Source organism: Tiliqua scincoides, chromosome 5 (assembly GCF_035046505.1).
Source record: "Tiliqua scincoides isolate rTilSci1 chromosome 5, rTilSci1.hap2, whole genome shotgun sequence".
NCBI lineage: Eukaryota > Metazoa > Chordata > Lepidosauria > Squamata > Scincidae > Tiliqua > Tiliqua scincoides.
Genome location: NC_089825.1, coordinates 55,888,398 through 55,900,755, shown reverse-complemented (window position 1 = coordinate 55,900,755; position 12,358 = coordinate 55,888,398). Strand labels below are relative to the sequence as shown.

General features: G+C 42.3%; 1 protein-coding gene across 2 annotated transcripts in view; it reads right to left on the bottom strand.

Annotated features, from left to right (window-relative positions):
- Window positions 1–12,358, bottom strand: part of AVL9 (AVL9 cell migration associated) — a 44,313-nt gene that overhangs the window by 5,430 nt on the left and 26,525 nt on the right. The window contains exons 9-14 of one of the 2 annotated variants that reach the window (XM_066631189.1): window positions 10,199–10,268; window positions 7,603–8,138; window positions 5,298–5,432; window positions 3,780–3,999; window positions 2,153–2,270; window positions 1,535–1,588 (exon numbers count right to left, since the gene is read on the bottom strand). In XM_066631189.1, the coding sequence (XP_066487286.1) occupies window positions 1,535–1,588; window positions 2,153–2,270; window positions 3,780–3,999; window positions 5,298–5,432; window positions 7,603–8,138; window positions 10,199–10,268 (1,133 nt within the window). The remainder of the gene's footprint in view (window positions 1–1,534; window positions 1,589–2,152; window positions 2,271–3,779; window positions 4,000–5,297; window positions 5,433–7,602; window positions 8,139–10,198; window positions 10,269–12,358) is intronic. The other variant, XM_066631191.1, reaches the window with a different exon arrangement.

Sequence of the window (12,358 nt, the reverse complement as noted above, 5' to 3'; positions counted from 1 at the left end):
AAGAGGGAGGAGTGGGGCAGTCAGAGAGGGGTTAACTGCAATTATGATGGGGGAATGTGTGCAGGAGGGGAGGAGGTGGGGGGAGAAGAGAAAAGCATCACTTGCCTGCTCACGTATTCAATGAAAGTGCAACCAAGCCTCTGTACGTCTACTCAGAAGTAAGCCCCATTATAGTCAATGGGGCTTACTCTTAGGTAAGTGAGGATAGGATTGTGGCCCAGCGCCCTTACTGCCAAAGCCTTGCCAGCGGAGGCAACTCAGGAGGGTCACTTTGGGGCACTGGAGGTAAGGAAAAGGGTCTCTTAAGGAACCTTTTCCAGTCAGCTGCTTCTGACTTCGTACCTGCTTCCCACGTTCTGGCTTGCTGGTGGCTCTCACTCCCTCCACACTCCCGCTGCAGGCAGCTCTTCCAGGCTTTGCTGGCCGCCCAATCAGCACTTGGGGCAGGCACCAGCAAGAAGCCCCTTCACAGGCTGCCCCTTTTTCTCCTGCTGCCACATGAGGCTCCAAGCAGCTGCTTCTCCCGCATGTGCAGCTGCTGCTGCCTGACTCCTTGGCCCCGCAGCACACCGGTTGAAAACCGCTGCCATAGGTACTCAAGTACAAATCAATCTCACAGGTAAGTCAAGGTCAGATATGTCACAAGTCAAAAATCATGGAGTCAAGTCAACTTATCTATGACCCTCAGATAAGTTGGGAGTAAAACTTGGGAGGGGTCTGACTATAATTCTGGGACTCCCCACTGATATCAAAAAATGCAGGTCCTTATATTAAAATGGCATAGTACTGTGTTTGTAGAGGGCAGGCTCTAAGACCCAGCGGCTGCCTGACAGCCTGCCTGATTGACCGGCTGGCTGGTTGCAAAGCATCTCCCTTCTAGAGGGAGCTGTTGGGAGAGGCAAAGAGAAAAGTATGTCCAGTCACAGCGTGAAATTGTGCAGGGTGAACTTTGTGGCATCCAGGGGGAGGGAAGGAATGAAGGAGAGAGGAAGTGAGAGGAATTTTTTCAATCTGCAGTTTTACTGTTTGTTGCTGGCAGGCTTTAAGACCCACCAGTAGCCTGCCTGCCAAGACACAGCCTGGCTAGTTGCAAAGTGTCTTCTTGCAGGAAGGCGCAATTGGGAGAGGTAATGCATGGTCAGCTGGAGCATGAAATTGCACAGGGTGAGTTTGTGCCTGCCGCTCTTCTGAGTTTCTCTTGGCTGCTGCAACTTTCGTGAACTGCCCTGACTCTTGAGTGATCTGCAGATAGGATAAGGAGATGTTCTATGCAAGATTTTTTGATAGAAATTTCTCGCCCTATAGATGGTAGGTCATGAAAGTGGAATCAATCTATTATTTCAATAGGCATCACCTCCAAGAGGACCAAGCCCAAATGAAACTGCAATCCTATGCACACTTTTTCCTGGGAGTAAACCCAACAGAACACAATGGGGCTTACTTCTGAGTAGACCTGCATAAGATTATGCTGTAAAACTCCACCCTCAAATTTAAAGCCCTAATATTTAAAATCATATTCAGGTACAATACTTACTGTGATAATCTTAATTTTACATCAGAAACTGAATATTGGCCCTGGAATGGGTGACTAAAAAGGAATTTCAAAAGAAAGAAGAAAAACAGAAGGGAAAAAAGGGAATAAGACAGACATGTCAAACATTTTTTCTCAGCTGTAACAAATAAGTCATTATCTTCTGACCAAGTCAAATTTATTCTGACATGCATGTGTGCAAAAAATAGCGATAGAAAATGCTAGTGCATGGATGGCCATGTCTAGATTTCAGAGCATCCATGAAGAAGAGAAACTTCTGGTATTGACCCAGTTCAGAATTTCTTCCCTAAGACAACCAAGTTCTCTTCTAAGGTTACTTGCCCCCCTTTGCTGCTTCCCATCTCCAAGGTTGTTTGGTTAGTCTCTAAGTGGTTAAACTGCAGATCACACTTCAGCTTTTTACAGCAATTGCATACAGTGGCCCCAGTCAAGGTCCAAGTACCACTAAACAATAATTTAGAGGTACAAGAACTTTCATGCAGTGACTAAGGTATACAGAAAACAGGCACTAATTTTTTGACTGAGCCACTAATTAACCAACAACGACGCATAAACTCACTGCTCCTCTCACATAGATCTCCAAACTAAAAAGTTTCTTACCTAGGATTTACCTCTGCAAGAGCTGGGTGTTTATTGCTGTGCCACACTCTGTAATTGTGGGTATTCTTCCATGCAGCTACAAAGGTTGTTCCAAAGTCGGACAAGAGTTTTTCACTGTCTGATGAATGAAAGTGGTACATTAAGTAGATCTACAGTATGGTACTTCACATGCACTCTGATGAGGGAGTCTGAACATGTTTTTTCAAAGAGAAAGGAAGGATGCCATCTGCACAACACCATCACATAGGGGAATATTGGCAAACAGCAAGGGGCAATCCTGAATGACATTGAGTAGATTTGCAGGTGCCCAAAATTCCTTGGACATTGATTTGCATAGATGTATACGAAGGGGGAAGCTATCTCCAATTACACATATGGGTCCATAGCTGTTTTTCAGTGGCATGGTAACTCTGGATGCATCACCAAAGTGAATGGAACCCTTGTGTGTAAGCCTATATTTGTACCTGGGCTAATGCACTTACAACCCAATTGTATTCCTGTTTACCAAGAAGTAAGAATAAATCCACCCAACATTACTCCCATATAAACCTGGACTTGATTGCAGCCCTAGAAAAGAGTATATGTAGTAAGTACAAATCTATCCCTGCTCAATTAGGAGTAAGCAAATTGCTTTAATTATTATTATTTAAATAAACCCTCCACAAAATCAATTAAGATTTAAATCCCCGAACAAATAGGAACTCTGCCATAAGGAGCTTTTCAGTACTGCATGTGAGAAGACAAGAGCTTCTACAGTCAGCAGATAAAACATTACAGCAGATAAGATAGTTTAATTTGTAAAATCAATGGGAAGGAGTGACATACTTTAAAAACCAAGCTATCATCAGCCAAGGGGACACACGTCTAAGATAAAACAGCCTGACAACACACACTTCAGATAAGAACTAATCTGCATTTTATTAGAACTTGTGAGTGGCACAACAGTTTCTTCCTATGCATCTAGTACACCCCACATTTTATAACACTATTGTGTGCCAGCTGAACTCAGCAATCTGAACCCAAAGAAATCAAAATTCTGCCATCTAACAACTTTCTGAACAAACAAATAAACACCTGCTGTATTTTGGGAGCTAGTTTAGTGTAGGGCCTAACTACAAATCAAGAAATCCTTGGTTCCAGTCTTGCCTTTACCACCAACTTAGCCTTAGGCAGGTTACTCCCTCTTGGCCTCACCCCTCATCTGCCAATGAACTTACAGGATAGGTGTAAGGACTACCACAAAGTGGAAAACGTGGAGTCAAGTACTGCCAAAGGATTTGTTAAAAAAGATGACGTGGACTGAGGTAGCAGATGGTAAGGGTACGCAATGAAAGGACCATGAGACTATGGTATTGGGGGGAGACATGAAAGCACCTCTGCAGGATACTGAAGACATAGTCACCAGGAGCTCCTCCTTAATCCTGTACAGATTTCCCAGCTTTCACATATGCATCTCCCCAACCAGGAGTTCAAGAAATGCTCTTTCAAAAACAAAAAGTCACTTTTAAAGTAAATAAGTTTGCTCTCTGGATTTCTTTGCCCTTCTCTAATTTAGCTGCTGTTAAGTATTAAGCTAAAAGGAATAACATGCGTACTAAATAAAATTATAAACAAAACCAGAGCTTACCTGGCTGTAACGTCGCAGCAAGCAGTGCATGTAGATATGAACCAAACTGGGCCCGGATCCACTCATCTCCTCCTTCCCAGCCAGTGCCATCCAGGAATACATCATCCCTGTTTTCAGTTACATGCTTCACCAGAAAGTCTGCAAATCTCAGGTCAGCTGTTGTAGGATTCAGTACTTTCCTCAGATCTGGATCATGGACTTGAACCAGAGCTTCTTCAATCTGTTGGAAGTAATCCCAAATTGGAAAACACACACAGAGTTCAAACTATAAGTTTAAGAAGGATGATTTATTATTTCCATGTCACAGCTAATGTCCAGTTTTGTAACAGTGATTTAAAAACTCATATCTAGCAACTTTCTTCTCCTGTGAGGCACCTTACAATAAAAATACAGGTGAAAGTGGTTATAAACATCAACACACAAAGCAACAACAATAAAACAGCCAAAATAACAGTAGAAAAAGGGTGCATCCAACAAATATATAGCTGTAATCAAACAGCTGTATACACTCTTGACAGTAAAGGAAGTAGACCAAGGTGACTTAGTAACTCACGGTCGCTAGTCATTCAACTCTAGTCCCTACAAGAGGCAAGCATCTTCTTTGTAGCAAACTAGAATAGATTGTAGAGACAAGTGGGTGAAGGGCAGCTAAGCAGAGGGTCTTTTTGTCCCTTTCTGCTGAGGATGGCAGTGTAGAGATTCCCCAAGCACTGGCAACAATCTATGCAATGGGGCACTCTGCAAGATGAAGCTGTTGAAGGTTGCTTCAAGTAGCTGCTACATGGAAACCTAACTCAGGTCCTGAAGCAATCTTTTCTAGATCATTTGGCTGAACAGAAAGCCTTATAAGCTTTACCCTGAAATCTGAATGCCCTAATACAGCCTTCCAAACAGTTTTTGAAGCCTTAATACTACTCACCATCAAGTTAGATAGAGTAGAATTTGGTTTTCAGAAAGAATTTGCCAGTTGGGTTCAATTCTACTAGATCACTCAATCAGTGGTACAGATACCACCAGTGATACTTGAGGTGGTGAGATCCTTTGATCCCTGGACTTATAGGACCCCTGGACACCTTCCACTTGGCAGCAAGACCAGGTACATGACACAACAGACAGCAGTAGGAGGTTCAGCTCAGCAGGAAGAGTTCTAAAGTAGGTTTTTTCGAACATGATAAAACATTTCTGTCCACCCTGAGCCTCTTACTGGTGTCACATCTGGGCCTCCCAATCCAGAAGTAACTGGTAATATCATCACAAGTTATTTCCAGTGGTACTTCCAACAGGTGCACCATGCTAAGTGGTATGGCGGAGGACAAACCTTGAGAAACGCTGTATTAGACAGTTAAGCATTTACTGTATGCGTTAGAAGTGTTGATACTTCTGTTTTTCATGTTAGAGCAGACAACATGTTTTACCAAAAGATCAACTACTTGGCGCAAACCTTGTTTCATTGCTCAGATGTGTTCAAAGTGCAATTAATGCCATTTTAAAGAAACTGTAAAGGGGAAGGATTCATACCTCTACAATAGCATCACTAAGGTGTTTCTGCTGGCGGAAGAGGATGTTGGTGGCTCCAGCAACAAAACCACGAATGGTTACATCAGAAAGGAGATGGTGCTGCTGCAGTGCCATGTATGGCAAACAAAGGTATCCCTGAAACAAAGAATAGAATTGTGACTAAAGAACAAAGCTAGGGGGAAGGGGAGCAACACTTCAGCGTACTTGGATGTTTTAATTTCAATGGGACTTGGTTAACTGACTTTATTAGCATATAACCTGCTGTAATTGCTACATCAACTTCCCCTTTCCCAGCACAAAGGAATTCATGTTTCAAGGTACTTCAGTGAATGATTGCTTTGCTGAAATTAAAATCAAACTGTCAGCAGACTAATGTAAGATCTAAGAGGCTATACAAATCTCTTGGTTGAGTCAGGTGCAAAAGTTATGTGCACTGGGTTGGTACTACATAAAAAAATCCCATGTTTATTACCCTTCTCCTTCCCTCCCATATACCAGTTTTTTCCCCACAATCTGCACTATGTGAACAACATACGATTTGCAACTCAGAAGGAAGTAAGCTAGAAAACCTAATGGCAGGAGAGCACAAAACTTTTTTTTATATATCTAGGCAAACTTATCTGGCACATCTGAGCCAGCCTGGAGTTATCTTGGGATTTTTTGGTTTAAATTCAGCCTAAATAGTTTGTGTCCAAATAGCATCATTTTCAGACAGTGTCACAATGAGAACAGATTGATCCAACTGCAAGTCTAGTCAGTGTGACCTTTAGAGTCTTTGCAATGAACGCAAGGACTGAATGTACAGAGACAGTAATTTATAACTCTGGAAAGACTTGTACTGCTGCAAAGAGAAGTTTTAAAATTGGATATAATTTTCCCTGTAATGATTCACTTTTATGTAGGCATCCACAGATTTAATCAATTCTGAGAACTCCCTCAAAGTTACCATAGGGGTCATGTTTCAAAAACAAAACCACTATGGAAAGATGATAATAAAGTAACAACGTGACTTCGTAAAACCTGATGGTACTATAAACACAATCTACGAGAAATCCACACAGTTGCTCTCTGAAGTGACAAGAGTTTCACAAAATTAAGATTAGAGAACACAGGGGCTGTGCTTCCTGTACTTTACAATACTTGTGTTCTTAAAACAACAGCCATGCCAATGCTTTCCTGGAAAGTTATAAAGTCTTTGAACAAAGTGCTTTTATGTAGATTCCACCCTAATTTCAAAGGACATCGCTGAAGGCATAATAGCTCAAAACTTTAACTAGAATCAGTAACCCTAGCTACTTCCAGCTGTTGTTTTATAAGAACTGTGCTGTTTATAACAAACTACAGACACACAGGACAAAACAAGAAAAAAGCAAAATTTAAAAAGCAGTCACACACCCACCCACCCAATTTCTTGACACTGTGCCACAGAAGTTATCTGGAAACAAAGGCAAGAATTTCTATAATACAAAACAAAATCACTGGAGAGACGTTTGGGATGCTGATTAGCTCTTCAGATGCCACAAAAATATGGACACAATGGCTTAGATCTATTTGGGGCTATTCAAGATCATAATCAAGAATGGAGCCCCCATGTTCAAAGAGCTTTTCACTTTTCTGCACACTTCCTGAGCAACAACTTAGTCCCTTTTCTTTCTCAGATTTCGGGTTGATAATTTAACTCCTCAACACTTGAAATTTCATGAGCATTCCACTACACCACATATAGAAGATGCAAGACAGTTGTCTGGTTGGGCCACAGATCCAATAAGTGGATCACTTAAACAGCCAGACTTTTGCTCTCTTCCTTGATAGATCTAGCCAGCACAGAGTATTAGCCTTGCTGAGCGCTGGACTATGAGTGTGTCCCAGAGTTCCAAGATATGGCACCAACATTATTCATTTACCCCCACCCTTCATTTGTTCTAACAAGATCCACCCCCTCACAGCCCTAAAACTCGTTATCGCCAGCCCCAGCATCACAGCTGCTCACTTTAAGTTACCAGGATAGGGAGATCTTCAAAGACTGTACCTGTGGGCTTTAATCCCCTCATTTTTGTATTTTTTCTCCGGCAAACAGACACATTCATTTTTCCTCCAAAAATCTGTGGTTAATGCTTTGGTTTGATACTTCACTTATCTTTCTAAAACTGTGGTAAGCTACCTTAACCCATTCAACACTGTATTATAAGAGACACAGATAGCATTCACTGTCCAAAAATGAGATGTTTTTATAATTGGTCATCACCTTTTCAAAAAGGTGACTTATCATTTTGGCAATGGTTTGTTAATTAACTGAAAGAATTACCTTAGTGAACACAGCTAATGGCATGCCATACTGATCCTCTTCCAAACCAGAAATAAGTCCAGGAACAAATACTGTGTGTCCTGTGTTAGCTTGAGGTTGTACAGTAATTGGAATGCTTTCGGAGACAGAGGATTCCTTTGGAAAGATTTCAGTCTGCTTCCCTACTGCAGTAGTTTCGCCTTCTTTAGAACAGGGATCCTCCAAGATGCTACTATCCAAGGTTTCCCAGTCACTCTCAGATGACTCTGGAGAAGTGCGGGAAGGTGGTTTCAAATGCTGTCCTGAGCCCTTCGAGGTCTGTATTTCACTAACATTGTCCTCTGTCTGGGATAAAGGCACATCTGTCTTTGAAGTCCCCCCATCTTTGCATTCTGACGTTTGGCGTTCCTCAGCTTTTCCTAGGCTTCTATCTTCCACAGAGGACAAAGAAACATAACCATCAGAAGGGGGTGGGACATACTGCTGGCCAACATCCTCTGAAATGCTCTTTCTTGGCCGGTACTGTGAACAGTCAGTAAGGCCATGTTCTATCATACCTGGAAGGCAAGAATCATATCAATTTCTTCAATAATAGCATTACAAAAAACAAGCTCACATACATTGTATTGCATAGTTTTAAAAATCACCTTGTAATTCTGGAAGACCCCTTTTGACTCAATAAGGTTACTAATTGATCTCTCACGGAAAGCATATTTCTACAGATTGAAAAGTGGCTCATTACACTAATCCAGATACCCTAAACCAGTGACTTCTTAAGGCCTTTCCAGACAGAGTGCTGTTCCCCAGTGTGGAGATAATGCTGTTGTTGCAAAATGTTTATTCTTTTGCTGGTATAAAATCTCTGCAAACACTGGTATTTGTTCTAAACCAAAACTAGTTTAACTAACCAGTTAGTTAGTTAGTTAACAAACTAACTTTTCCAGTAGCTGGAAAAGCATTATTAACTGGCTACAAAGTGCAATTGCTTACATTTCCAAAACTGTGGGTTGTGACCCATCAGCAGGTTGTGAAACTGACAGGCTGATAGCCAACAAGGAAAATGTACTGAGCCCTATGGAAAGTAAAACTGAGCCACACATGCATTTTTACTTGCAAGTAGGTGAGTATCTCAGTACATTTTGATGTGCATGCCAAGAGGAACAAAACACCACCAGAATGGTTCAATTAATGCAGACCCCAAAAAACATTAGAGAGAGGGTGAGATGTAGCAAAGAAGGGCTCCACCGGCAGCCAGCCTAGGTCGCCGTCTCACTTCTTCCAAGGTCTCAAAACTCATGGGTATCAACATCCACATGGGTTTTGCAACCATATGCTCAAAACCCCATATGAAAGACTCTGAATTCACAGATTAAGAAGTGAAAAAGTTGGAAAGATATTCTGTGCAAAAATGTCACAGATAGACCAGGAAAGCCACATGGGTTTTCCATCCAACTTGAGCTTATTCTGTAGTAAATGCACATTTTCCATGTGGGTCTGGATGCTTGACAGGGATTGCCTGGCCACATTCAAGTTGGATTACTGTAATGCTTTATATGTGGGGCTGACATGGCAGACAGGTTTATTCGGACTTACTATGGTCCACATCTCTTTCTGCTATGTAAAGAACTACAGTGGCTTCCAGTTAAGTCTCCAGGCACAATTCAACACACTGATATCCTATAAAGCAGGGCTTGTCAGACTGGGGCATTGCAACACGCCAGCCTGTGGGCCCTGGCCTTTGCCCCCTTAAGGGGTGGGGGCAACCAGGTGGCAGAGAGGAGGCAGCAGCGCGATCCCCAGGATCATGCTGCTCAGGGGGCTGCAGGGGCTTGGCTGCATGTACCTGAGCCTCCTGCAGCCTCCCAGGGGTGCAAGGAGCTCTGCGTGATCTTCTGCAGGGCTCCCTGCAGCTTCAAAAGTGAAAGCAGAGCGATCGCGCTTGCCTCCTCCTGCCCCCGCAAGGACTTACATCATTTTTCAAATTCCCTGAGAGTTTGAAGACCGCTGGTATAAAGCCAGGGTATCCGAAGGGCCATCTTGTCCTATACAAAATTTGCCAGTCTTCAAGTTCTGTTTTTGAGGTCCTTCTCCAGCAAACACTTCCTCCTTTAGCAATTAGGTGAATGGCACCTGGGGAGAGGGCATTTCCATGTTGGCATCCTGCCTTCGAAACAGATTCCCCAGAGAGACAGTTATATTATAGGCACCTGGTTAAGACATTTTTATTCACCAAAATTAAACCTTTTAAAAATATTTCTCCATTCTATTCCTTGCTGTTCTTATGAGCAATTTGTAAGCAATTTGTAATTCTTACGAGCAATCTCGTAATTTGTTTGCTGCTGCTCATATTTTATCTTGCTTTATTGTTTAAAATTTATATCCCTGTGAGTCATGTTGGAGGCTTAGTGAAATGAAGCCCCTACATTTTGAAAAATATCCAAAAATTTGTCCATTTTAATGTCATCTTAGCAGCTAGTGGTCACCACTACAACATGGGGTGGCAAATGCTATAAACTCATCAATGAACACAAAGTAGTATCATATATACTTTTTATACAAGTGTCATCTAAAAAACAAAACAGGAAAGCCAAACCAGAAAAACAACATTCTCACTTACCAGGAAAGAGTGATAAGACAGTCATTAGTGCGCCTACCAGTCTATTCACTGGGGAAATATAAAATAAAACCTAAAATGAAGAAAGAAAAAAACAAAAACAGCATTACTGCAGAAATAAAAGCAGCAAGAAAACTGACAAGTTCACAACACTAAAAATTGCAGCAGTCCACAGGAAAAAGTGGGGCATTTTATTAAGATAAACATTGAAAGAGTGCAACATACAGACTGCATACCACATTGGAAGGAGTAACTTTCAATAGCAAAATCATGTTCAAAACACCACTACATTACCTGCTACAAGATAAAAAAATATTAGCATTTGAAAAATAGGTTACTCAAGGACATGCTAATGTCATTAATATCCCAGAGTTTATGAGTGAATACCAGAATTCTAGTCGATGTTGTCAATGTTTCCTGAATCATCTGGATGCTGATGACAATGGCAATAATTAGTTAAAAATTCATTGGTTGGAAAGAAGAGCGCCAGCCGTTCCTGGGTGTTCCATCTAGTTTCAAAAGGCTACAGTACTCCAGCTAGTCCCAACAAAGAACAAGACAATCAAATCTCAGTCTCAACTGTAGATAGAAATGGATCTTTTTACACACGCAGATGGACATTAGGACTAACACTGCATATTTGAGGTTAATACGCTGGGTCCCTGAATTACGGACATCTGCATCAACGCTTTTGCACAGATACACTCTGTCCATTGTCGGGTTTTGGTGTTGGCATCATAGCACTATACCAGTAAGTTTCAACCTAAGTATATTCCAACTTCTGGACAGGCCTCCACAATAGAATCAGTACATATGTTGGGAACTTAGCGTATTTGGCATAAAATTCTTCGGAGGTTTGCCCATCTTTTGACACATGGTGACATTTCTCTTGGCTTCTTTTGTGACTACTAAACCTTATTTCTATCCCACACTTAAAATAAACTTGTAAGTTGGTTGTAACTAACTCGTAAGCTGGTTCTAGTTATACAACAGTAAAAAACACATCTACCCACATCCCCACCGAAGAGCAGAATTGGGAGCAAATGATATGCTCCCTGTTCTACAACTATTCCATAGGCCAGCAGTTCTCGAATTCCCAGGGAGCTTGAGAACCTCTGCAAGTGCATGCGGGGGAGCGGGGAAGGCAGTGGGGGCAGGCCCCCCTTTCACTTTCTGAAAACAAAAGTGAAACTTCAGAAGTGAAGTCCCAGAAGTGGGGTGCAATCACTCCACTTTCAATTTCTAAAGCTTGGGGAGTCTTGTGAAGGGTTGCACAGGGTTCCCTGCAACCCCAGGAGGCTGCTGAAGGGACTGGTAAGTGCATGCCTGCCCCGTGCCCCCCCTTAGCAATGTGATCCTGGGGATCACGTTGCTGCCTTCCCCCCAGCCCTGCCCCTTAAGGGGGCCGAGTCCAGGGCCCTCAGGCTGGGGCGTCATGACACCCCAGTTTGAGAACCACTGGCATAGGCTATTAGTGAAAATTCAAGGAAAACAAGTACTCCTCTGCTTTAAAACTGAACTGGGAAGTTTGAGCCATTTGCAGGATGCCTCTCACCTGCCCTCTCACTTTTGTGCAGTGGTTCCCAATCTGTGAGCTGTGGCTCCCTGGAAAGCCATGGAGACCAGCCAGGAAAGCCTAGGAATCCTAGTACAGAATTGTAGCCCTAATGGGGGAGCTGCAGCCAATGGCCCAGCAGGCCAGTCGAAAAGGTTTGGGAACCACTGCTTTTTTGTCTTGTGACTTGTTTCCACACTACTGTGTAGCTACAATAGTTTGGAGCAATTAATAGCCTTCACTAACACTTTTTTTAACAAAACACCATGACTAAAAATGCTAAAATGACCAACTGCTGTTGCGCACCGTCTGGACTTATCCACATTTTGAGAACTCAGGGTTAATTTTAATTTTAAATATATTCACTTCCTCTCTGTCCACTATACGCACCTGCATAGTTTAACCTTTTGCTTCACATTCTTTCTACTGTGGACACTCTTTGAGCTTTCCAACCAATGCAATAGGTGTGTTTGTGTACACTTGCATGTCTATATAGATACAGCCATGTTGTACCACACCTTTAGCAAAGTCTCCTTATCTTTGTCATTGCAGCTTCCGATGTTGTCACATATACATAGGGATCTCTATCTTATTATACAGTGGTGCCT